Source organism: Gallinula chloropus (genome assembly GCF_964237585.1).
Source record: "Gallinula chloropus genome assembly, chromosome: 3".
Lineage (NCBI taxonomy): Eukaryota > Metazoa > Chordata > Aves > Gruiformes > Rallidae > Gallinula > Gallinula chloropus.
In genome coordinates this window covers 17,461,328-17,488,781 of record NC_140087.1, presented here as the reverse complement: position 1 = coordinate 17,488,781, position 27,454 = coordinate 17,461,328, and the positions used below count along the sequence as shown (strand labels likewise).

General features: G+C 38.9%; 1 protein-coding gene across 1 annotated transcript; it reads left to right on the top strand.

The window, feature by feature from the left end:
* Window positions 1–2,111: 2,111 nt before the first annotated feature.
* Window positions 2,112–27,153, top strand: FHL5 (four and a half LIM domains 5; the record flags this gene model as incomplete). Its single annotated transcript, XM_084262419.1, has 6 exons — window positions 2,112–2,195; window positions 18,007–18,165; window positions 20,364–20,538; window positions 22,931–23,100; window positions 25,230–25,416; window positions 26,834–27,153. 6 exons carry the CDS (start codon window positions 2,112–2,114, stop codon window positions 26,983–26,985), a joined length of 927 nt encoding a protein of 308 aa, XP_084118545.1. The 3' UTR covers window positions 26,986–27,153.
* Window positions 27,154–27,454: the final 301 nt, after the last annotated feature.

Below are 27,454 nucleotides of genomic sequence, written 5' to 3'. Positions count from 1 at the left end.
ACTTTTTGAACGATGACTGTGCTTTAAACATAGAAAATGGTAATTATCTGAAGCTTTTGGATAAACAGGATACTTACGAGAGCAGAATTCCTTTCTCCGCTGACCCAAATAACAGAACATACTCAGTAAATGCCAGAGATGTTTTCTCAGGAGAAAAACCAAATTAATTAGTTAGTTAGGAATTGTTAAGACACCATTCCTTGGTTGTGGGGTTGGTTTTTTTTTTTTAATTCTTAAAAAAATCTGAATTGGGAAAAGCAACTTGAGCAGTTTAAACCATCAACCATTTGGTCGATGCATTTCCCAAATCCTCAATGTGAAGAGAAAAAGAGGAAACTAGGTCAAGACAGGTCATACCTGGCACCAGGTGAAATAAGCTACTTTTTACTTCAGGAAGTTCAAGGAGAAATGAGAGAGCTGTAGGGGAGGAATCATCGAACTGAGACCTCAAAGAAGCGGCAGAATTTTTGTTGACCCCTTCAGTTGTGGTCAATTTGTGCCTGCTGGCAAAAACTCTGGTCCTGTTTTAAATGCACCTCTGGGCATGGCTCCTGTTAACATAGGTCTGAGCTCTACCTTCAGTTACACAAAAGTGAGGGCAGTTTTGAAGTTTAAGGAACATGATCCACTGGAGAAGGTGTCCATACTTTTCATCCTTTCTGGAAAGATCGTGTTGTGTTACAGGTATTTCTGTCATTAGCTCTTTTGACAGAACTGTTTGGGTAAAACTTTTGCTTTGCTCTGATTTCTGAACTTCAAATGGTGCTTGGTCAAGAATTGTTCTTTCACTTTTTTCTTGAAGGCAAGAGGAAGCTATTCATGTTCTCATTCTGGATTGAAATTCACACATAAGTTGTCCTCTCCCTTCTCAATCTGCAGAAAATCACAGGCTTGAAAAGTGCTTGCTATTAAATACAGCTTATAGCTCATACAAAAATAGGAGGAAATGAGTTCAATCTCCTTTAAGTGTATGACTAAGTATATGTCTGCAGAGGTTTAATAAATCAGTCAGCCACAACTAGAGAGGGTTAGGTCTTGGTAAGAAGAATCAGAGGATCAGTCTTAATTGCAGGATATTGCCTAGGCATTGATAACCTCCAGAACGTGTCCGGATTTGGCAATTTTACCAAGGTCTTAAGATAACGTTAGTACTAATCTCTAAGCCATTTAAACATTTCCTTCCTCCTTCTATCTGTGATATAAAACATCTCCCCCCACACTTGACATTATAGATTAAATGATTCAGATTTACTGGCTCTTGCCTGTGGAAAAATCTGCCTGGAGGTCAGTCGTGGTTCATACCACAAAGCAGTCACCCTGTTTTTTCAGTCTTTAAATGGACACAATATCCTTACAAAATGTTCTTCAGCCGCAATCGATTAGAGTTCTGCACAGAATTCTTCAACTTGTAAGCACTTCTGTACGCTCCATGCACAAGGTAGGCTGACTGTCAAACAGCTGGCCCATGCAAAAAGTAAGAGAGGTGACTTTGGAGAAGGCCAGAGCTGAGAAACACAGAGAACCTGGAGCAGACCGCTGTTGCCACTCTGAAGGTAACGCTGCATGGATGCCTTCCTGCCCACTGGAAGAGTAGCAAATTGATTGTTCCTGCCCAGAAATTGCTGCAGTAGTGGCAGAGGAGTTCTGAGTTTGGAAAAGTGTTTCTCTTTGCTCCCATTTCCTGTACACAAGATTCAGGCTTTAGTAATCCTGATTTACAAGCCCACATGAGGCTTTTGAATTTATTATGCATGAACCAAAACTTATGTGACAATTAATAATGTTCCTTTTTTTTTTTTTTTAGAATTTTTCCCCTTTTTTCCTTGTACTGCACAGTTTGGGAGTTTTGATTCTTTATTTTAACAGAAATTCCTTTTTCCATTTGACAACTGTCTGAAGTATGTTCCTTTAAGAACCTCCTACATGGTATGTATTTGCAATTTGTAAACACAATATGTCAAAGAACAATCTGTGGTGAGGCAGCCAGCTATTTGCATGTCATGAGGTCTAAGGGAAACAAACTGACCCTCAGCCTTCCTCCATCCAGCCAAATTCTGATGGGACCCTCAAATAGCTCTGGCAAAGTGTCCTGTTTCTTTTGGACTTGACGAATGCTTGTTTCTGTGAAGACATTTAATTGTTCCTTCCTTTACTTTGCTGCACAAGTTACAAAGAGAAGCAGCTCAAAACCAAATGTGAGTATTAAGGCTCTTTTCCATTATTCCTTTATTTGATTATGTTTAAATGGGGTAGTACTCAAGGTACCTTATTTAACATTTTGAGCAAGCAAGCAGGAACTTTTTTTTCTTCAGGCGCAAAACTGCTCATTAAATTAGATGCTGAATTCTACATATATACACACTTTTAATTTATTGATTTTCTTTACCAAAAGAAAAATCACACTTCTTTCAGATGCAGCTGTTTTTCTTTTATTAATTGTCTCATTAATTTTCGGGAAGACTGTTTGGGTTTTCCTATGTAATGAAATGTGGATTCATTTTGTTTACTCCAAAGAACAAGCTAACAATAAAATTATATGCTCCTTCCTGTAACATTTCTATCACCATTTTTTCTCTCTTAGCAAGATTTCACAGCTATTTGCTATTGCAGGAAAACTTTCCAGACGGTGTCTTTTCTGACCAGGCAAGTCACTTGTTGCCAGCATGACTGATTTTAATCCTAACATGGATTGTTCTTGCTTGTTTTGTTGGGTTTTTTTTGAAGTAAAAGCAATTTCCAAGCTGGTGTTTATAACGGTATTTTGACTTGTTATAAAAATCAAGTATCAACTCCAAATTCTTCCTCCAAAAGGCATTTTCTTTTACCTATCACAGTTATAGGATGACAATAATTTTGGTTTGGAATTCGAAAGGAAAGGACAGTACTAGAAAGATATGCCATTTTTACCAAAGAGGTGCTGTATTGTGAATTAGAAAAGAAGTATAGGTAATGGTAGAAACATTCCTTAAATTAAAGTCTATGTACATTTATTTTACTGCTACCTGATTTCATAATGACAGGGTTTCTTGCTGATGAGGGTACCATTAAATCTGGGCAAAACTCAGAAATGTAATTTCCACTTCAGTAATATAAATGTTTGAAAATATGTTTGTTTATCTGTCCCTGTTTTCAAAAGACCCACTTTTAGATCTGGAGCTGGGCACAAAATCTCTTACCTTTAGCAAACCAGTTTCAGATGCCCTCTTTTTGTTTGTACCTAATATTTTCACCCACGTTTCTCTTCCGTTTGTGTGATGAGCTGACATTTCTAGAGTGTTTTAGCAGAACAGGCTGTAACAGATGTAATATATTAACGTTGTACCAGATTGCTGGTGGTCTTGCCATGTAATTTTATTGCAGTGTCACAGAAGTTGTTTCGATTCAAAGCTGGGTGATTGGTAGAAACTTAAGATGACATACTAAGCTTCTTGTAAGATTAGAGCAAAATTAAATCAAAAGCTGTGAGAGAGAAGTTCTGATCACTTGTGACCTGTGGTGTCACCAGGTTATTTGCAGGCAGGCTTGTTTTACAAAGTGTGTATTTCTGGTTGACTTGGTAAGACATATGTTCTGTGGGCTATGTATCAATTAGCCCACTTTCTTAATGTTTTTTTCCTATATCTGAGTTTTATTTCTCAAAAAAAAAAGTTTAAAACTTTTAGTATTGCCTAACCACAGGCAGAGAGAAAGAAACGTGAAAATCTGTAACGGTGTGCTTCCAAATGTTAAAGTGCTACAACCAGTTCCTGTAAAACGTGAGAGTCGTGAAATGAGGATGGTTTTGTAGAAATATGCAAACAGGACTTCAAAAACACTGAAATGATGTATTAAAAGTAAGTTAATGAAATTCTGTACCAGAGATACAGTGAGGGGCATGACTGTTACAAAGCCTAACTATTCTTATTTGGTTCTCTCTATAGGGATGTCTAGCTTGGGTTTCTGCTGATAATCACCCTGGAGAGGAATTTCTCTCCCCCTTTTAACTATAAAAATGTTTCTTGTTCATTTGCTTCAGTAGGTTTAGGTTAGCTTTTGTGAATACCACCACTCTTCTCTGATACGGTACAGTATAGCTTAGCTGTCATCCTTTCTTGTTTCCCTTTCTTAGAGTATGAGTGTTCTTTGATTCAACTGCATTTGTGCTAGTAGGTTACTTTTCTTCTCAGCCATGGTTGCTTTTGAATTTGAATTTTTCTAGGTCCGTGTATAAGGAGCAGTAAATTCTTGCACATCTCAGCATATTCTGGATAGTGGATCTGAACAAGCTGCCCTAGTTCATTTCTGGCCTCAGACTTGGATGCTGTATAATTCAGAAAAATATTCCTATTATTTCCTATAATGTGTCTTTGTGCATAGACAGCAGAATTGGTAGAAAGAACGATCTAGAGACAGAGCGTGACATAGGCGTTGACAGAGCACACACGCAGGAGACCAGGATTCAGTCCATTGTGACCTCCAGCAAGTTGTCGTGTGCCTCAATTCCCCATCTAAAGAACAGGTTTGTTACATAAAGGAGGTAAAAAAAAAAAAAGAGAGTTCAAAATCTTGTCTGGAAACAATCCCAAATTGACTGGAAAATCATAATTGGGAGCTCAACCACTGAAGCCCTAAGAGGTTTGACACAAAACTCAAAAAATTCCACCCAGAACGTTTTGGGCAAGGCTATTAATCACCACCTTGGAGTAATTAAGGACAATTGCAACGTTCACAACTGCAACATTTTAGCATTTCGACTAATTTTGGAAGTGCTTTTTACCTCTAGCACTGGAGGTTTACCACCCAGCAGCCTTCATACAGTGATTTTAGCTATGCAGGGCTAAGGGAATGGATGCAGCCCGCTGAACAGACCCACCGAATGGCAAAGGTGTAGTGACCGGCTTCTTTTCTTCCCACCCCTCCAGATTTGCTCTCTGACCTTGAGCAAATCAATTACTTTGCTTTGATGAGTATTAACCTTTTCTGTGGACAAGTATCAACCTTTTCTGCAGACAAATATCTCACAACTGTGTTTTAGGAGAACTTTATTATTGTCACTAGGAAAGCATTCTGAAACTTTTGGAAGGAAGGCTATAGAATACTTCAGGGTATTGGTTACAATTCGGTTTATCAGAAGCTCAGAAGAGCATTAGGCTGTAAATCTCTTTATCGGGAGCCCAGTCTTCCCCAAGTTAGCACTTCAAGTTTCCAATTCAGACACATCATGATTCATTTATGTATTATAGCACACCAAATTGTGGCATAATTACAGTTCTGTGAGTCTGGGATTCCATTTGCATGAAAAAAAGGGAAAAGATTAGATGAAAAATTCTTTCATGCTGATCTTCTAATTGTCAATCTTTGTTTAGTTTGGTGTTTGAAAATTGAAGAGCATGGAAAAATATTTCAAATTAAAAGCTCAAAACATTTTGGCTTTTTTTTTTAGATACAGTAGCAGAATTCTCCATTTGTTTAATCACTTGCTTAGACATTTTACTGAAAACATTTACCAAATTTAACATAAATTAGCAAAAAGGCCTTGAACTGTATTTGTTCCTTAATGCAGTTGCTGCTGCTGCTTACCAACCTCCTCCTCCTCAGACTGACCTTATCCCCCACAGCTGGTCAGAGCTATGGACTCTGGGCACCAGCTCATACTGAAAGCAGTTAGCTCAATCCTAGGTTTGCAAAGACAGTTGCTCTGCTCTTGCTACACATCAGAGTTCATTTTGTCACTTGAACAGACTTAACTGGTTTCAGTTGATTCGTTTTTTGTTCCACAATTTCTTTAATTAGCACGTTCTTAAAATGTCCCTAAATGTTAGAAAGGAATTTCTTCATTCTTACCAAATTTTTTCCAGAATTTGAAGCCTTTAGTGATGTTTTTTGTTTGTCTGAGTCAAATGTTGACTGTCTTGGGTGTTCAGATAAACTTTAGCCTTATTTTTTTTTCAATAGGATAGGGCAATCCTACATGATCCAACTCTTAAGTAGCACGTATTTATAATCATAGAAAGAAATACACTCTGAAAGTCATAGTGCCAAAAAAAACAAAAAGAAGGGCCTCTTCACATGCCAGGTCATTACAAAAATCCCAGCAGGGCAGTAACTGAAGGGTCACTAACCTCACATCATAGTAAAGAAATAATATCATGGTCTACTCATTGCAGGGTCTAATTTTAAATGATAGCCACTTTTAGGAATATAGACTATGTTAAAATAGTAAGAAGCATGTTTAATGTCTGTCACAGAGATTTTAAGGCCTAAGGGAAATGTCAGGACACCCAGTCCCATAATAGTTCAGGAGAACTTAACTCCTAAGCAGAACAGGTAAGGTAAGAGGTACACAGATTTCAAGTGCATGGCAAAGGTCACTGGCAGGACTGAACACAACCCAGGGCTGGGTCTCTCTAAAGACCAGTCGATGATGCTGCTCACAGGACATGAGATTTGAATTTAAAACAGAGTCGCTGCTGTGATACACTGTATTGTTTGAAGCAACATTATCTACTCAACTGCTCAAGACTCAAGAAGTCTCCAATTAACATTTTAAAGAAAAGAAAAAGATAAAGAAAAAGAAAAAGAAAAAAAGAAAAAGAAAAAGTCCAAAGAAAACCCCAACTTTTTTTCTATACTCTGTCTTAGTAATGTGCTCTTATTTTTTTCTCCCTGGTAGAGGACAAACAAGAAGCTGAAGACCTCCACTTCCAGCCCCACTCTTAAAGTGGTTCACTGACTTCAAAACTCCTGTTGCCAGCTTTCTTCTAGAACTGAGTTTTTACTTTGTAAGTCATATATCCTTTTCACTGTGTTGGAATGAACTGTGCTGATTTACTTACAACAGTGAATAGATGACGTGTTTTAAAAAATAGTGTATACCTGTACAATTTTTTCATGAGCCCAAAAACCAGTAGGCTGCCCTTGCTACACCTGCATATTTAAATTTGTAACATTTTCCAACTTTACAGTATGTTTAAAACAAATACAGGACAGAGAATAAAAGGAAGAAGTTCTTGGTGTGGTTTAACCCCAGCCAGCAAGTAAGGCCCATGCAGCCACTTGATCACCCCTCTCCTGGTTGGATGGGGGGGGGGAGAGGATAGGAAAAGTAAGTGAGAAGACTCGTGGTTGAGAGAAAGACAGTTTAATAGGGACAGCAAAAGCTGCACACAAGCCAAGGAAGGCAAGGAATCCATTCCCCACTTCCCGTGGGCAGGCAGGTGTTCAGCCATCCCCAGGAAAACAGGGCATAAAGGTGACTTGAGAAGACAAACACCAGCACTCCAAATGTTCCCCTCTTCCTTCTTCTTCCCTCAGCATTATAAGCTGAGCATGACATCACACAAAGAGGAGACTGCCACAGCAATGGTCACCCTAAACAGCTCACATACAATGTGAAGAGAGGGTATACTCCATTTGCAGTTGCCAGCATCTCTTAGACTGCACGCAACAGTGGCTTCACAAACTGATTCCTGTGGGCATAATAAGCTGGCCAAAGCTTGTCTGCACAACTGTGTCATCTGTTTTCAGTGAAAAGTTCGGTAGGAAGGTGGCAGCTGAGACTGATGGAGCTCTGCAAGCAGTAAAACTGGACGTTCACTGAGACCAAAAACCTGAATACCTGGGAACAATGGTAACTGAAGCAGGGATCTTAAATACTCCTTGCAGTAGCCTTTGCTTTTCCTGAGCTGTAATGCCACCTAGCTTGTGACAATCTTTTAACAGCGCTGAGATTAGAAATCTTTAGATTTGCTTCATTTTGATAAGGTGTCATATTTTTATTACAGAAGTGCTGCAGCTTGGTTTATTTTTTTCCTACGAAAACTAGGTCAGGTTGGCACAGTGTGGTTGGGCTGGGAGAGAAAAGGAGAAGGTTGTGCCGCTGCTGCAGATGCTTTATTACCACTTGCTTTATTACCGCTTGGGGATTTATGTTTGGTTTGGGGGGAAGGTTGTGGGGTTTTTTGTTTGGGTTTTTTCTTTTTAAATAGGGTAATGAAAAGCCTTTGAAATTAATCCAATGAATCCAATGAAATGTTGCTGCTTGTCTTTTTCTTACTGCTCATTTTATTTCTTAAAGCGGTTCTAAAGTAGGTCACAGGCTTTTAAAGAACCAGCTAGAAAAATGTTGTACTGTGTAGTCTGTCGTAGTTATTTTTTTTTGAAGGATTTTAATTCGTGTGATGTACCCGTTCTCGTGAGACACGATACTTTTCATCTGCAGTTCTGTCCCCAAAATAAAATGTAATAAAATTATGAAATCCACCTCTGCAGTTGGTGCATCTGCAAAGACAAGAAATGGCCTATTTTTTTTTATTTAAATCTTAAAAACGAAATAAATCTTAAAGATTGCAGTCAGCACCAGTGTTGCTTACTGAAGGTCTGTTGCCACCTGTTAGTTGCAAGGCTGTTTCGTTTCACAGCCACCGAGCACTTCACTGCCCACTGTGTGACAGGCATTGTGTCCCCAGGAAAGCTTTCTGTCCCAAAGGCAAGCCTGAGGCACTGTCACGTAGGTGTGTCCCTGCCCAGGAGTCTTTCTACATTGGTCAGCTGCTGATTTTCCTTGGTGGACTCCAGCTCAGCTGGGCAGGCATTAGCGTACTGTGCAGAGGGGAGTTGGGGGGCACGTGTCTGTCATGCTGATGTCTGTTGTAGCTGAGGTCACTCAGAAGCCCTGCTCTGATTTGCACACTGGTGATTGATAGGCTCACTGCTAAAAGCCTCAGATCAGGACTTCAGCACATGTCTGTAACTTTAATTTCCTTGTTATTTAAGCATTTTTTAAAGTATTTTCCATGATTAGGGGATTTTAGGTGAGGGTAGGGGCTGAAAAGGGGACTGAGGCGGGTAGAAAGGGTGATGGGGAAGACTTTGCATTCTTTTCCAGAGATCAACTGTGATCGTGATCAGTTCTCATCCTGATCAGTTCAACCCCAACTATTTAATGTTTCTTTTTCTTTGCAAAGACATTTAGGACTTGCTGGGTTTCAGGTTGATAGAAAAAAATACATGAGTATTTCCATGCAGGTACAGTATGTTATTTGCTACATTCCCAACATTTTAAATTAAGAAATTGTAACCCAGTATGAATGTCCTTTTTCTACCAAAGTTCTTCTCCCAAAATGAGATGATTCTCAGATTCTGATCATGTTTCCTAGAATAAAACATAGTTAGCTATAAAATTGCTTCTCCAAATGAGATTTTTAACTCATTTTTAAACATACTGATGTTTTCCATGAATCTTTTTATTCTCAAATATTTTCTATTAAATACATCACAATTTTAAAAACAAAATATTAGAGCATATCGGATCAAGCTTAGTGCAAAACTCCTTCTTCTTCCAATACCCTGATGCAATAAGTTTTCTTTTCATTTATATCAGTACTGGAAGCTTATAAATGCTCCAAGTTTCAGAGCATGAATTTAATCCGCTAAAAGGAATTAGGAAGTTTTCCTCATAAGCACATTTTTTACCAAGTCATCTCTTGTAGGGTTTCTTGCATCTTCCTTAGGATGGTTTTGCCTGCTGAACTGAGAAAAACCCACCCAACTGATGTACTGTTATAGACATTTTCCTTTGCACAGTCTTTAAGTCATCGCAAAATAATTTTTAGATCTGCTTTCCCTGCTGAGTTCTGGTAAGGAGTATATTTAGTGTAGATGTCAGTGCCCCAAACACTCCTTTATTCCTCATTGTTCTGTACAAGGCAGAGGCTGAGCGGAGCACCGCCAACGTTTCCTTCTGAGCCAAGTCATGGAAAGAGTGAGGTTTACTGATGGTATCCAGACCTCCACGTCCATTCTGTAGCCTAGTCTGTAAGAATCAACACCAGCTTCACATTGGAAATGATCAGTGGGGAAAAGAAGTTTTGACTTGCACCATTTTTGTTCCCATGGCAAACCAGACACCACAGGCAAGGCACTAGCTCCTTTCCAGAAAAGAAAGACCCAGCTTTTGGGCAGTGCTGATACCTAAGGACACATTGATTATGTTTCAGAGAACACAGAAAATAATATGTGTCCTTCAATTTCACACATGGCTGGGACTTGAGAATGCTGGAAGTGATTGTTTCCATGCAGAAATGCTGAATCTACTGAAACTGCTTTGGTTTGGTTTGTTTTTTCTCTGACAGAAATTATCTAGAATCACTGTTTTCCTTTGTTCTTTCCTCTGCAACTGAATCTGTGCAGTTCCACTGAAGGTATTTTAATTGGGAAGGATTTGGGAGCTATATTTACCAGAGCGAAAGATCAGAAAAAAAAAGGAAATTAATTATAATGAAGAACCTAATGGCTTATATACCTTTTTAAAATCCCACTTTTTTAATTATCTTTGCCAATATCTTTCAAAATCTGTGCTCCAAGAATACAGACAGCAGAGCTCTGAAGGGTGTATTCAGCTTCAAGCATGGTAAATGTTACAGCTGAAAGCAATACCATTTCTTACGTGTTTCAACTATACACTTCTAGCTTACATGTGGAATCACAGTAAGTCATCTACAGGAGACCTGTATTCTTGTTATGGGAATGACACCACTCCTGCTCAGATGCCCACAGGGAATACTGAGGTTTTGTGGACTCTTTTACCTTCCTTCTTTCATCATTCAGCAGTGATAAACTTTCTGTGGCCCATCACAGAATGGTTATGGTGGCATGGGACCTGTGGAGATCATCAAGTCCAACCCCCTGCTTAAACAGAGCCACCTAAAGCAGATTTTCCAGGGGTACGTCCACCTGGGTTCTGAATGTCTCCAAGTATGGAGACTCCACAACCTCTGTGGGCAACCTGTGCCAGTATTCAGTCTCTTTCACAGTGAAAGGTTCTGGGGTTTTTTTTTTTTCGTTTGTTTAAATGAAATCCCTTGTATTTTAGTTTGCGTCCATTGCATTTTCTCCTGTCACTGGGCACCACTGAAAAGAGCCTGGTTCCCTCTTCTTCCTTTCCTCCCCTTAGGCATTTGTACACATTGATGAGAACCTCTCTGAACCTTCCTTGCTGTATGCTGAACAGTTGCAGGTCTCTCTCTCTTAGCTTTTCCTCATAGGAAAGATGCACCACCCCCTAAATCACCTTTGTGGCCCTCACTGGACCATACCAGTCTGTGATTCTATGTATCTCGTCATTGCTGAGTAGAGAGGAAGTATCACTTCCCTTGGTGTACTGGTGATGCTCTTCCTAATGCCACACAGGATGCTGTTGGCCCTAACCACAAGGTCACATTGTATACTTATGCTCAATTTTGTGTCCACCAGGACCTCCAGGCTCTTGTCTTCAAAGCTGTTTTCCACCTGGTTGGGCTCAGCATGTGCTGGTACTTGCAGTTATTCCTCCCCAGAGGCAGGACTTTGCATCTCCCATTTTTGAACTTCATGAGACTTCTCTCACCCCACTTCTCCTGGTGAGGTTGCTCTGGATGGCAGCACACCCACGTGGCGTATCACCCACCCTTCCCAGTTCTGTGTCATCTGCCACTTTGTTGTGAGTGCACTCTGTCCCATTGTCCAGGTTATTAATGAACATGTAGAACAGTATTGGTCCTGGCGTCAACCCCTGGTGTACCCCTCTAATGTAATTATTTTAAATTGTCCCCTTTAACTTTGGCCCTAGGACTCACTAATGATTTCTCATCCACCTCTTAGGCTCATGGCTGCTTTGCTTTTGGAACTTGGGCAGCTGAAGCTGATCAATGCAAAACTGTCTAAACATCTTCCAAGTGTATAACTCACCAGCTAATTTTTCACATGGCCTTTTTGTACCAGGTGCAACCTTCAAACCTGTTTTATGGTTGTATATAGCGAGTAAGACTGAGACTACTGCCAGGATTTTACATGAAACATTTTACACCACTGCACAGCTGAAAAATTTCATGGCTTCTTTTTATTCTGTAAGTAAGTCTGACAGTAGTCTGAAAGGAATGAGCTCCATAATGAAAGCATGAGAAAATTCTGGCTCTACCAGACTATGTGAAAGCCTGTAAAAAAAAAGTGGATAAAAATTATTTCAGAAAAGTAGAAGAAATTAGCTAGGCTTTAGCATTAATCCTACTTTTTTCATATACTGCTTCTGGTGAAGATATTGACAACACCCAGGAATGTGAGTAGATGAAAAGGATTTGTGTTCCTGGGTAACAGCTTGGGAGAAACTTGAATCAATATCGAGCACTCCACAGACAGTTTGTCTCTACTTAAACATGGAGCTACATTAATGATCAACAATACTGCTGATCAGCTGAGCTTGTTCTGTTCAGAAAAGGTCCAGTTATTCTGGACTGGAATCTCTGGTCACCATCAAATTATGAAATGTGTTCCCTGACTCTCATGTGTTTATTAAAAAAAATAAAAACACCCACAAAACAAAGAGCAAATAATCTAGGTTTAATCCTGTAGCCAGTTACCAACATTCCTGTCTGCCTCTTAAAAAACCCCCTGCTTTCAGCTAATACATTTGACATGGTTGTTTCTGACTCCTAATTTCTCAGTTTGTTATGATGGTAATTCTTGAGTTTTGCTAGCAAGGCAATAGAGGAGAACACCCATTGGGAGAGATGCATACAGAGCCATTAATTTGAATTTTACCAACTAAATCACTCAGGCTGACCTTGGTAGCAGGTTTTGTCCTGCTACCTGACAAGCTGCATGCTGCTGGTAGAAGTTCTGTGGTGGAATCAAAGGAAATACTAACTTGGCATAGCCGGAACGGGTCTAGGCTGTTCCAACCCACTCTACATCTAGTAAAGAGAGTTTGAGGGATACAAGGCTAGTCAGGTTTCTTGTACAACAGCATTTATGTCAGTGCCACTGTGAGCACTCTGTTGATGTACTTTCACTGCTCTACTTTGTTCTAGTTTAAGGTTTAGGTAAGTAGCAAATTATGCTGTACTGGGATACAGTAAGAATTTAGGTGACTGCACCTGCTTTTGAGTGTGCATGGTGTAAAAAAAGCAGACAACAATACCAATTAAGAGACAGTACAACTATTGGGATGCTCAATCCCCCTGGTTATGCCAGAGCTGTTGCCATTTTTGTTTGTAGTGTGTGTAAACACAGTAAAATGCTGTGTAAATGAGCCTCTAAATGAGCTCCTTTGCCTAGAAGGTCCATCAGAACCTTGTCACTTGTGAACCTTGAAGCAATATACTGGTACTGTTACAACACAGTCCTGGTTGGCATCCACCCTGGCTGCTTAAAGCAGAACTTCATTAGTGAGAGCTCTGCACCCACTCAGATGCTCCCAGGACCTGACCGTGTATTACAGTGCTGTGCCATGGAGATAAAGCAGCTTGTTCAAAGTTAACACCAATCCCTCTACTTTCCTGTAGTTACTCATCTTGACTTTGTCTGTAATATGTGCCCTTGGTTCCTTTTGCTTCTTTAGCCATTTTTAGAAGAGCAAATATTCTAGTATCCTTGAACGCTCCTGCAGAGCTTAAAAGTGTCACTTAGAAAATCGCAGTTACTCAAAGGGAAAGGAGAGACAACGCAAGAGTATTGCCAGCATTTTGGAAATACAGTATACTTGTATCTGTCTTGTGACTTCATTTTTCTTGCAGGGTCAGGGCTTTTATTAGGTCTAGTCACAATAACAACATAACAGATTTCTGGGGGATAGCAGGCATCCAGAGAAATCAAGAAACTGTGATCTCTGAAATAAGGAAAATATGATTGTAGAGCCTTGCTAGAAACTTCTATTTATCAAATAATGATATTGTTAGGAATTTTTCCTTATAACAATGTTTACTTTTAGCTTATAATGCAGTTGTAACCTTGAGGCACCAATATATTTTTGCAAATGTATGTGATTAATTGTTCAGCAGCTCTTACAAAACAAACAAAAAAACTAAAGTAGGGAAAATTGAATCAGCAAATCCATGCAAAACCATGTCCCAAGATAAAAACAAAAGTACTTAACTGAAAATTAACAGGTGTCCGGGATGGCTTGCAGGGGTGTCCCCATCATAACAGATCAATTTGGTTTTCTTATCCTTCAGTGTTGTTGCAATGATTCATTTTGCCATCATTTTGCTTTCTTTATGCTTCCCTAATAGATATCCTTGTTCCATTCATTATATGTGCTTAAAGAAAAAGAAGATGCAATTCAAAAGTATGGTATTTTTACTTGTATGTATATACCTGCATGCCTATGTATATTTATGCCCACCTAGGTATTAATATTTCTGGGGGTTTTATATTTATATGACCTAAGGGAGATTAATATACCTTTATAGAACATATCAAGATAAATTATTAAGAGACATATTAACATTGTGGCTGTGCTTTTCAGCTCCAGAGAGAAAACAAGCATTCCTTTCCTGATGGTTTTACATTTACCAGGTTTCACAACCATCTTCTTACAGCTTTCCTCACTGAAAGTCTTCTACCACTCTGCATCTTATAGGAAACCATTTGGCTCTAGTGAAAGTCTCTCTTCTCATTTGTTTTAGCTAAATTCTATCTTAATCTTCTGGAACAGCAGGCAGACTAGCCAGCTCTGTTGTTTTATTTTCATCTGCTTTTTAATTCCTACCATGAGACTGCTGCATTCTCAGATCTGACCCCAGGGACCCCAGTTGCAATATCCTCACATCTTTGGCAACATCTCTCTGCTCCCTCTTGGAATATTCTAACAGCACAAATGGTGTCACGTGTCTGTACCTACTAGATACATAAAAATCAACAGTACTTATTTTTGTTCCAATATATATAACAAAATCCTCTTTGCCCAAGGAGTGAAGACATCACAATTTTCCCCTGTGCCCAGGACATGAGTTAGCGGCTGGAATGCTGGAGTCAGCGTTTCATTCCATGAGAGTGAACAACATCAAACCTCCAGAGATTTCTTAACTGACCTTCAAAATACGAAGTCTAGCTTCCAGCAAACTTAAAGTAAACATATTTCTCCGGAGATTAGGATCAAAGCACAAGAAAAACATTCTCCTTATCTGCATGGTGCTCGTACCGTTACTTATTTATTGGAGCAAGGGTAAGTGATGCTGGAGGAGATGAGGCTCAATTTGTTTGTTGCATTGTCTAACAGTAAAATTAGTTCACAAAGGTTACCCAGACCTCTGCCAAGAGATCTGCAAAAATCATCATTCCTTTTCATGCCATCGCTGCTTCATTCCCAAATATGGTTTTATGTCATCTTGATCAAACAGTGAAGACTTTTTTCTGAAACAAAGCCTTGAGTGACTTGAGTGCTTTACTAAAGTAGTAGCTCAAGGACACTCCCAGACTTTGACTCTGATCTTGGGTATACTACCCTAAAGTTCTCAAGCAAATGCTGTCACCTGTAAAACAGGAGCAATGGGACTTTGTTCCCATATCCGTATAGGGTTTTTTGGGAGGATAACTACATAACAAATTCAGACATCCTGGAGTATTACAATAGCAGGTCTTCCAGGTTTCCTGGAAAGAAAGAAACAAAATCAAACAAAACAAAATAAAACAAACAAAACAAACAAACAAAAAAACCCCAAACAAAACCCAAGAAATACACTTTTTGAAGAAAATTGAGTAGGCAACGTTATCAGTAACTTAAAAAACTATCGCCATCCATTAGAATAAAAAATCAGAGATGTATCTGGATATCTGGAGCTATTTGCTGGTGATCTTTGTACAACAAAGAGCAGATAAGCTCTTTGTGCATTCCCTGGTGAGATTTTCCTGTTGCCACTTTTAGACTGAGACAAAACAGCGTTAGGTAAGCTGGGGTACTGGTTCAGCAGGAAGGAAATCAGAAAGGTAGTGTGCTCAGGGATATCCTGAGAGCCAGCTCATAACTCTTAACTCCCACAAAAAAATGGAATGAGAATTCCTCTGAAATCCAGTTTCAATCCTGTCCTATGACCTTAAATATGGAGCCCAGTTAACCACAAACATTCCTTGATTGACTCCCTAGCCACAAATTTATACTGCTTTCCCAATATAGAAAATGAGCAAAACTTAATCATGATTTTGGGGATGACTATGTAGTGATCATGCACTGAATTACTGCACTGTGTCTGGTTTTTATGTGTCATGTTGTGTAAGTATCCACGCTGCTGGATGCCATTTTCTCATCTACGTGGGTTCATTAATTTCACATGCAAATCTCTGTTTGATCTTAAGGAACTGGAAGTCCAAGCCCTGTTATACTACTATACCAAAGATATCACATAAAACACATCTGTAATATTTTTAAGCAAGCATGTTCCCCACTGATCTGAGTTACAGATTATTTGATTTCTTTACTGTCTTGGCTAACACAAAGATTTAGGGCAGTCAGAAATACAGTAAATCAACTCAAAAGATTTTCGATATACAGGAACAAGAAGTTTTCCATAGCTTGTGCCAGATAAAAAAATCATTACTTTTGATCTGAGATAAGCATTATAGCTCCTCTCCCTGTCTCCTTTCCACGGTGTTACTACTATCGCTCCAGGAATAGATTAATAAAAGCCTGACCTTATGTATTGGTGCCAGTGGAGACCTGCAGTAATTGTTCTTTCTCATAGTTCAAACAATCATTTTGGATTAGAACTCAAAAAGCAGTAACCCAGAAAGATTAAATGCCTTTTTAAAACTGAACCGTGGGCATAAGACAGGCAATGCATATATAAAATCAAGTATGAGGGAGTAATTCCAAACAGACTAGATGTAAGCCCTATGATGGCAAGTGGTCCCTCAAATCTTGTTCTTCATATGTCTCCCTTACTCTCAGGCTTTGCATCTGGCTAAGATAAACTAATTTGCACTGTTGCTCAATGTGAAAAAATTTCAGTTGCCAAAAGTCACTGATATGTACATATTTTAGGAGACCTTCCCTGGTTGTTCTCAAATCCTCTAAAATATGTTTGTTGCCACTGACTGCAGCAACACTCAAGGAGTTTAATGAAGAGTGCAATCCAATGAGTCCAGCAGATGTTTCTGGGTTTGCTTCACTGGGAACTTTCTGGATTCTTCTTCTTTCATTCCCAGGAACCAAGACCCAATTTTAGCAAAGTGCTGATGATCCAACCAGCAACAAGAAATAAGTCAGCAACTGAAATAAGTCTTCGTGTCCACAATCCTTAAAACATTTGGCATTGCAGATCTGTAAGAGACTGAAGTTTGGATGCTTATCCAAGCCTCTTTAGGCTGGAAAACTGAAGGATGGGAACCTCATACAATTGGCTCTCAATAGATTTGTGGTATTTCCTGCACTTATCTGGCACAGAAACATAATCTATCTCACAGTATCTTGGCACTACCAACGTGGAATCCAGCAATACATAAATATGTATGAAGGGACAATCTTGTCCAATAACAACAAAATAAACTTAATTTGAGTTATAATTTTTTTTAATCTTGTTTTTTTTCTCTTTATATTTTGCTCCTTTGCTACCCAGTGGTATTTGTGCCACAAAATGTTAGCAGCACAGCTGAGATTATTTTTAAAACTGCCATATAGCTTGGAGTCCCTTGTCTTCTCTCTGGTCAATGAAATAGAGGTGGGGGGCATTTGAAGAATGAAGGAATGAAGAAAGACAGGAATGGCAGGAGAAACCAAGGAACACACTGTGACATGCTTACCACTTCTCTTTGGCCTTTAAACTCTGCAGCTTGTTTGGTTTTTGAACTATAGCTTTTCTCTCCATGCCCCGATTTCTGGATAAACCATGCCTCACAATTCAGTAAGTAATGCTCCTAATGCCACTAGCTGCACAGAGAGAATCTAAAGACAGCTTCATTTTCAGGTACCTGACCTGTCAGTACACGTACCATAAGGTCAGGCTGAAGCAGTGTTCTTGCTCCGTGTTGTACACAGTGGTTGGACCCAACGATCTCTCGAGGTCCCTTCCAATCCCTTCCAACCCCTACAGTTCTGTGATTCTGTGATTCTGTATGTTTACCATGGAACAGCCCAGCACTAGAAACCCAGGGCACTGCAAATGACCAAGACACACCTGTCCTAACTTTCACAGGTAAAGCAGTAGTACTTATTATTTAGGCAAGCAAACGATCACCCACTGAATTACATGATTTTTCCATTTTCCAGATCACCTGCAGAGCCCCACCAGAATGACAGACTGTCGTTACTGCCTGCAGTCTCTTCGTGGAAGGAAGTATGCATTAAGAGAAGAAAACGCTTATTGTATTGCATGTTATGACAGCCTTTTTGCCAACCCCTGTGAAGAGTGCAAGCAACCTATTGAGTGCAATTCCAAGGTAAAAATTTAGCTTTCACTTCTTGCTCTCTGCTAAATTATACACAGATTCCCATTCCATTAATGGCAGATTCTGTACCCAACCTCTGCACAGCCCTATACTGGTGAAGAGACCTAAGCGTAGTCATTGTACATCCTTGTCCAGCAGAGACAAACAGTGCTGTTTTCCCAGAACAGGAAAGCTCCAGAGTCAAAGAAAATCTGCACATACAAACACCCATACCACAACTAGATTCCATCCTTCACCTCCAGACACTCACTGTCTGCAGAGACTGCACAGCACTTGAGGAACGGAAGGGTCCTGATGTAATTCAGTGGGTTGGGTTGAATGAAACTTGAGAATTTCTGAGAACTGTTAATTGAAAAGAATATTTTTTAGGGTCACATAATTTCTATTAGTGTAGGTGTTGACATCTCAATGTCAAGCTGAAAAGAAACAGTGTTTATTATTTGTATATTATTCCCTCTGTCATTTGGGAATTATGCATATTTTAATTTTAACTTAATTCCATGCTTACCTTGCTTATCTCACAGATGGCCTGTTAGCAGCAGTGTTTCTGGGATTGGCTTTCCTTTCACCTCTCCCCTGTCATAGAATATTAATTAGTAATGTGAGTTCCTCTGTGGTCTTTGACAGGGTTTACAGTGCCCCATACTTCAATTTACAGCCTGTACACTTAACTTTGAATTTTAAATTCAGATGAAACCAGTTGAAAATGCTTTGTTTGGCCAAGTTCAGTATACAGTGTTCACTTTCTCCCCATGCTCGCTTTGCCTACTCTCTTTTGAAATAAAAGGTCAGAAAGTTATTTAAATTAACATCTCAGGAGGCCTTCCTGGCCAAATCACTTCATGGTTTTCAAAGCACAGGACTGTAAAGGAATCATGCAAGGAAAATGCTGATTTGGATGAAGACTCCTCTCAATTTCTCATCAGCATTTCTGAACAGTGAATTTATGTATATATAGCTCCAATTAGTGTAACCTGAAAAACATGTAGTTTGAGCTCACTAATTACACTTTTAAAATTTAAAATTCAGCAACAGGACCATGGATGTCAAAGATCATTAAAAAAAAAACTTAGGTCTTTGTACTGGTGGAAGAAAAAAGTAGGAGGAAAAAAAGCAGGAGTAACAAGGAGTGCAACAGGCCAGAGAGGGCTAGAAAAGTGGCCCAGAGAGATCTACAGTTGGTTGTCCTACCTGTGCCAGAGAGCTAGAGGCTGGCTCTCTTCCTCTCCATCTTATCCAGTCTTTGCCTCAGGCTGCTCTGGAGCAATATCCTCTTTTCTAAAGGTTCAGAGTGCTAACTGAAGCAAATAAAAGTGGTAAGCGTTCAGCACCTGCTGAAATGAAGCATGGCATGTGTTTCATTTTTAGCACTTTAAAGTGTGGGGATCTGACAAAGGAGAAAAATTAGATTGGATTTCTGTCCCTTTTGTGCTTCTGACTTATAAATGAGACCTGGCAGGGTCTGGTTTATTTTTTAAGGTGAGAGGGGTTTTTGGTGGTTCATTTTGGCCTTGCTTTTTTAACCTTGGAAAAATAAAATCTGCTGTTTGCTCTTATTTTTGATTCTTAGTGGAGGTCTCATACGTTTACTTTAGCTTTTTTATCCCCTGAGCCTGCTGAGTCTTAAACAAACATTTTTCTGCCAAATTTTTAGGTGGAGTTACATTAGGTGTAAACAAAACCAATGATTTTTTAATAATCTTCCTAAGAATCATTTTGTTTTCAATGATATTTTAATTGCTTGTTTTCTGCAGTAATATGGTCTTTCTTTACTGTTCTGTAGTGTCAGCTGTAAGAAAAAGTAGTAATGTTAAAAAATACATGAGGTTCATTTCAAAGTCTGTAGAGAATGCACTTTAGTCAGGTGGCCTGTGCACATTAAAATGTTGATCACTTGTTCCGCCTTGAAGGCCAACAGTAAAACATAAAATGGTTCTTCCAATAAAAATATATCTCTGATGTTATATAAGGAAGGACTATGGCCTGTGCCAAAGCAGCCTCTAATGGCCTCTGCAAGAGATCTACAAAATAGCCCAATTGATGCTGAGTACTTATTACCTCTGAGCATACCTCCCGCTAGACGCACATGTCATCTCTTCAAGCACCATTGCAATGCTCTCCACTTCTCACTGTATTTCTGGGAGGAGCTGAGAAAGAAAAACACATTAACATGGACTTTTTTCTCCAAGGATCTGGCCTACAAAGGCCGCCACTGGCATGAGGGGTGCTTCAAGTGTGCCAAATGCAGTCGCTCACTGGTGGAGAAACCCTTTGCTGCCAAGGATGAGCTCTTGCTGTGTACTGAGTGCTACTCTGATGAGTATTCATCTAAGTGTTTCCACTGCCAGAAGACCATTATGCCTGGTAAGACAAGAAGGATCCTTTGCTGAAAAATGGAACTGCATTTTTAACTATAACCACATCCTTGAATAACTGAGCTACAAGGCTCTTGGCTTTCAGGTGACTACTTCTCCTTTATGTGTAGTACCATCCTGACAGTGAAGAGAGGGAAGCACTGGTCTAGCACTAGACAGGGCTCATGAATCCTTATAAAGTATGTTGGAGCTCAAGAGAGGGTAAAACGTGTTCATGTAGAGTCCTTGTTTCTGCTTTCAACTCTTAGGAATTGGTGTGTCCTGCTGTGAGTGTAGGTAGACAGACAGAGCTACCGTTAGCAGAATTACTGGAGTAGACAAGACATCTGCATTTTGTCTGTCACGTTGACCAGACCTTGAGTATCAGGCCTAGGTCTCATTCTTTATACCATATCTTTCACTCAGACTTTTTTTTTTTGTTTAAATTGTCAAAACATGGCATTTGATGTTCAAATCATTATCAACATTTTTGCTAAAAAGAATGCAAGTACAGATGTGTCTGCAATGGGATTATTTCCTGCCTTTAGTGACCCTGAGAATTCTGCACTTCACATTAAACTGCTTCTCATCTTTTAATCACATCCGCGCAGGACATCCTCTAGGCCTTTCGCTGCCACCACAGCAGTAATGCCCATACAGCAGAGAGATAGCCTACAATGTGCCTCTTCAGAGGCACCTGAGAGAAGCTACACTACCATCTATGGCAAAATTGGTGGCTTAGGAAAGTGGGTCACAATCTTTTGGAACAATGAACTACCCTCAATGCTTGAACCTTTTTACAGATCACATCTATAACTCCAAATGCCAGCTGCAAACCATCTGCCATGGCCCCATTAGTGCTCGTTTGGGAACCTGTGGCCAAGGACATCAGCACATTTGGCAGCGACATAGGAATTTTATTTTTCAGTAGATCATTATGCCAAACATTAAGATCTGAGCTGTACAGAGTTATTGTCTTAGCATAAATACTAGGTCATTGATGTCATTGTTCAACCTGTGGCAATGATGCAAGTATGTACTTTTACAGTTCATTTCCTTTTCATAATAGGTGAAAGCTGTATTAGTGGAAATAAATATTGTAGCAATATAGTTGTGTTCAGTTTATGGATGGTATATGGCTTAAATTTTGTATAGTTTGAAGAACATTGTCAAATAGGCACTTATTTCTAGATATGATGAGAATAGCACCAGGACATAGTGGGGTTGCATTATTGTCCCCTGGTGTGTATCCACCATGCAGATTTTGCCCCAGAGCCTAGGAGACTAAATCCTTGCAGCAAGTGCAGAGGGTAGGAATGGCAAGGCACACAGAGAGCAGAAGTGGCATGGTGAAGCCAACCAGTTTCTAAATCATTAACTTCTTTGTCCTCAGCTTGCCAGCTCTGTTTTGAAAAGATCCAGCAGGCAAAGACACTGAAGTCAGCCTTCTGATCACTGGGAGGAAGCTGCAAACTCTTTCTATTGAATTGCACCCAGCAGTTTCTCTCTCCGCTAACCCCACAGTCCAGGAAACGGGTACCACAGGATTGATCAGTTATATCCTCAGTTTTCTTCTTTGTGTGGAAAAGGAGACAAAGCACCTGGCACTTCTCTTTGCAGTCTGATGGTATCAGCTGGGGAGGAAGTTTTGCTAAGGAGTCACTGGAAAAATCATTCTCAGATATATTTGCATATCTTAGACTTCAGATGTGTAGGGCACGTGTACACAGAACTGAGAGCTCTGAAACTCCTCTGGCAGACATTTAAGTGAGTGACTTTCTTTTGGGATTGTATCTGCCCTTCTGCTGGATCAAAAGCATTGAGTTGAATGTGATAAAAAGCACAGTTGATCTAGGACAGAAACGATCAGCTGTAAGAGAGAAGTGCAGTGTGCGTTATCACAGAAGAGATTTTTACTTTAAAAAAATTGCCAGCTTAAGATGCATAAGATAAATAATGCTTTTGTTAAGTGAAGGAGCCTTAGTTTCAGGAAAACAAAAAACAGGACTTTAACAGATGGACTAAACATCCAAGTAAATGCATCTTTAATTTATAAAAGTGCTGTGCACCTGAATATCATCACTGAGCCGTCTGGCCTGAGAGAAACTCTGAGCAACTGAGGCATGTTACAGAGATGTAGCCCTAAAAAATTAGTATGATAGACTCTCAAAATCACAGCTTATGCAACTTAGCACATCTTTTACCAGGTAATCTTATGGTGCTGAATATGTTCTTGAAATTTCTAGTACATACTTAAAACCTCTATTAAACTGAGGATAAGTGCTTTCTTAGGTAATGCAATACTGAGATAGAAGATTAAAAACAAGAGTCCTCCTGACATTTAAAATTTACATTACAAGGCTACATCTGGGGGCAGATTGTTCACTTTGGTTATTTTGCAGGTTCCCGTAAAATGGAATTTAAGGGAAGTTCCTGGCATGAATCCTGTTTTGTTTGTCAGTACTGCCGACAACCATTGGGAACAAAACCATTGATCACCAAAGACAATGAGAATTACTGCGTGCCCTGCTTTGAGAAGCAATTTGCTCACCATTGCTACTCTTGCAAAAAGGTAATTAAATGTACAAAGGAAAAATTGCCCTAACAAGGTAATATTGCTCATGGGGGCAGGGGCTGCATCAAGGGCCCAATTGTCACAGTGTCTGCTGTCTCCTTCTAGTTAATATTAATATAAGCCTAATTTTGTTTGAAAAAAAAATTATTAACCAAAATATATGCTTTGGGGTTCTTTTGTTATCAATTGTGATATTTAACAAAGATAAATATTTTCACTTAAAGTAAAACCCTTCTTTCCTGATAATACCTGATTTTGCCTTTATAAACTTGCCTTCCTTTCCAACATTTTTCAGATATGTTCCCATATATAAGACACTGCCTAAGCTGAACAAAGCATTCACAGTCTTGCCTTTTTTTTCCTCTTGAAATGTATCGGGCAATAAACAGATTAAGTAGTATTCAGTTGTGATAACACTAGTCAAGAGTCCCACTGTTTTGGTAGGCAATGCTTCCCCGTGGGTACCAGAAAGCTTGATTTTAAATGAGGTTTCCTGTTTTCCCCAAAATACAAATAAATCAATTCATCCTTCTCTCAGTTTCTCATGTTTTAAAATTGTCTCTGGTTGATGAAAACACTCCAAGTATCACACTATTCTTGAATCAGCACAGAATTACAGAATACCATGTGGGATGAGTCCTCAAGGATCATCTGATCAAAAGTTTCTTTTTAAAAGCATAGTTCTAGTGTGACAGTGTTCTCTAGAGGAATGTTTTAAGTTGCTTTTTATGGCAGAATTTAATTTATTCTTTAGTACCTGTGACAACCTAGTATTTTTTTTTTTACTTCATCGAGTAACTTATAATTTCTAAAGGTATTTAGTGTTTATCTGTAAACTTCTAACTCTAACAAAAACTTTTATTTTAAGGAAAATCTGCTGCTTGTTTTTCTCTTCAGTAAAAAAAATAAAAAGTACTTTAATATATTCCACATCTCTCCATCTGGCCTTTAATTTGCATTAAAGGATCGCATGGCAAATATAGTGATTTTGCTCTCTGTGAAAGGGATTGAGGTTAGCAGCATTTATGTATAATAATCATGATTTGCTTCTTAAAAATTCTAGGAATGCAAAGATTCCCCCTACATAATAGCTAAAATAATTTTACTATTTAATCTTGCACCATTTCCCATAAATAAGAATTGAGACTGAAGACATTAAAAGCAGGAGTCTTGAATTTTGCCCCATTAATTTTTATATTTTAATGGAAAAGTAAATGAGAGTTAGAAGTAGCCTGATACTGGAATGGTAAGGTGATTAGGATCTATTTAAATCTTTTATTGTTTGACATCACCCTGTATTATTCTTTAATTCCCTGAAACTCTATTCCCCAGGAAAACTTGATCGTGCAAATATTTTTACAATTCATTTACTCCAACATTTTCTCCTCCTGTTCCAAATGCATTCATTTATTCATTTATTCATTCACTGTCGTGCATGTGACGACACTAGTAACATTATCTTACAGCTTATCTTTATCTCTACAGAAATTTCTCTATACAGTCTCTCAGAACTTCTCTGAAAACAGCTCTTTACCACACATATGGTAACCAATGAGCAAGTGAATATTTATCTCTTCAGAAATAACAGTGGAAATCTAGGAGTGAGTTGCAGGGAATGAGAAATTTGATGAAACTGATAAACACCATTTTTTTCTCCTTCTGACAGTATGGATCTCCTTTCTGTCTCACTTCTGGTTCTTTATTGTCTTCCTACTTAAAATACTGATTGAGTTGTGAGAAAGCAAAATGCCCATTCCAGTCAAAGATTTGCTATAACTTCAGCCTTGGTTCTCTTATCCATTGTCCATCATGGAGAAAAGAATGCCTGATTCTAAGCCTTTATTCGCACATGTAACAGAAAAACATAACAAGCTAGCCTGTCTGTCACAAACCAAGAGGTTATCAGGTGATAGAAAACGAGACAAACAAAGCAGTGGCATGTTCAGCTCAACTTCAGTTAGTCAAGTTGAATTACAGATGAAAAACAGTTGACATGACCATACTCTGTTCTCTTGTGCATATTACGGGAAGAATAAAAACAAGGGGAAGGACTTACGAAGGCCCAGATAATCCTCCAGGATCCTCACCTTTATTTCACTGCTCTGTTCTTTTTCTCAATACGTTAGGTAATAACTTCTGGGGGACTGACCTACCATGACCAGCCTTGGCATAAAGAATGCTTTGTTTGTGCTGGGTGTAAAGCCCAGCTGTCTGGACAAAGGTTTATTTCCAAAGATGAGTATCCATACTGCGTTGACTGTTTCAGCAAATTGTATGCTAAGAAGTGTGCTGCCTGCAAGAAACCTATTACAGGTGAGTCTCATCTTCTAGAAGGGACAAGACACTGATGAACCATCAATCTTCTTTCAAATCAGAGCTTTACTTTAGAAAACAGTATTAAAAATCATTCCATTATAATGGAAGACCAAGAGAGTTAACTACTAGAGATACTTTCTCTCTGTCACATGTAACATGTCTTGATAGGACATACTGATCATACGTGTTCCCTGACTGCCGAGTTGGTTTATGTGCTAAAAGGAGTTTTTCCATTGTTTCAATTGGTGCTTTCTGCACAAAAATTCATCCCTAAGAACATAAAAAAGGGAATTTTTGGCTCTTCCCAGGACAGTACACACAAGTCCCTCGTGTGTGTAACTTAGAGTCAGAGAATCTTTTAGGTTAGAAAAGACCAGTAAGACCATTGAGTCAAACAGTAAACCCAACACCACCATGTTCACCACTAAACTATCTCCCATGAGTTTCTTTAAAAGCCATGGGAAAACAGAAAACAGATCTGCTTGCTGAAAGATACAAGCTTTTAGTTTAGTCTAAAGAGCAAATTGTGATGGTAGGAACATGAAAGAAATTTCTTCAGTTTTGTTGCTAAATGCAAATAGGATTAAATTGGACACGAATTAACTGCCTACTGGTGAGGCACACCTGCCAAATTAGGAAGTTTGCCAAATGCAAAAAAGCCCTATTGCATGCATCCTTGTGTACTTAGATGATGATTTATAATTAGACACATAAGTCATAGTCTATGATATGATAGCTGAAGTTTTCTGAGAACATTTGTTGGTGTTCTGCAATATCATTTTAATACGGGTGGACTCAACTATTGAAGAGTGCTGCCTGATTGTTACAGCTGCAGGCTGCTTGTATAAGTGGACAAAGTTAATGTTGAATACCCAATAAATGGGCATAATTTTACCAAGGAAAAAAAAACCAAACAAACCTAACCAAAACCAACAAAATACCCCACACAGAACTCACTGATGTTTTATTTCAGATACTCAAGCTAGGAACGTCATGATCTGGTAATTTCCCAAATACTCCATCTTGTAGAAACTTGGGTGGAAATAAATTTCACTCACTGATGTCTAGAAACTATACTACCTGCACACTGCAAAAAAATAGTTTTCATGAGATTTTGTTGGGAAGATCAGCACACCTGAATGGAAATATTGATAAACCTACTCTTTTCAATGTTCATAAAGGGATATGACAAGTGACTTGTGGCTTTGCTTAAAATATTTGTCGCTATGTTTAATTTTAAAGGGTTTTTTTTTTTTCAATTCAGCCAACAAAGGATATTTCTGAATGTATTTTTGTTCATTACTTTGTTTGCTACATAAATGACAACCTGATCACACATCAGAAAACAACTTGTTGCATTTCTGAACCATATCCAGAAATACTGGATTCACATCTTTCTCATAATCTCTTTCAGCACTTGGAGGTCCCAAATTTATTACATTTGAAGAACGCCAGTGGCATGGGGAATGCTTTAACTGTGCCAAATGCTTTGTCTCGCTGGTGGGCCAAGGATTCCTGACTCGGCAGGATGATGTCCTTTGTCATGTATGTGGCTCTGCTTCATAGTTCTGTGGAGAGCTGTATAGTTGAGTTATTCTCACTGTAACAATCTACTTTGTTATTCCGCAGTAAGAAAATCATCTAAAAGGTGTAACAGGCATTTAGTCAATCAAGTAACTTTCTAAAAGCAGTTTAATTCTATCATATTTCTCAACTGCTTGTAAAAAAATATAAACAGCCCATACTGGTTAAGAAACTAATGCAGAAAAGATTAATATGTATTTTAAATCTAACTACACTATGTTTCTCCTTGTAACACACTGCACTCTGCTGTTAGAAGCTTAAAAATTTACATTTCTTCTCCCATGAACCAAAGACAATTGTGAAAAGTCTATATGGCATATGATTAATGACAAGCCATTAGCAGTGCTTCACAGACCTTGTTGTGGAAAGCTGGGCACATACATAATATTGATGAGAACAACTTATACATATCAACTCCTCCACGCTTTGGGGAAAGAAAAAAAGCCCAACA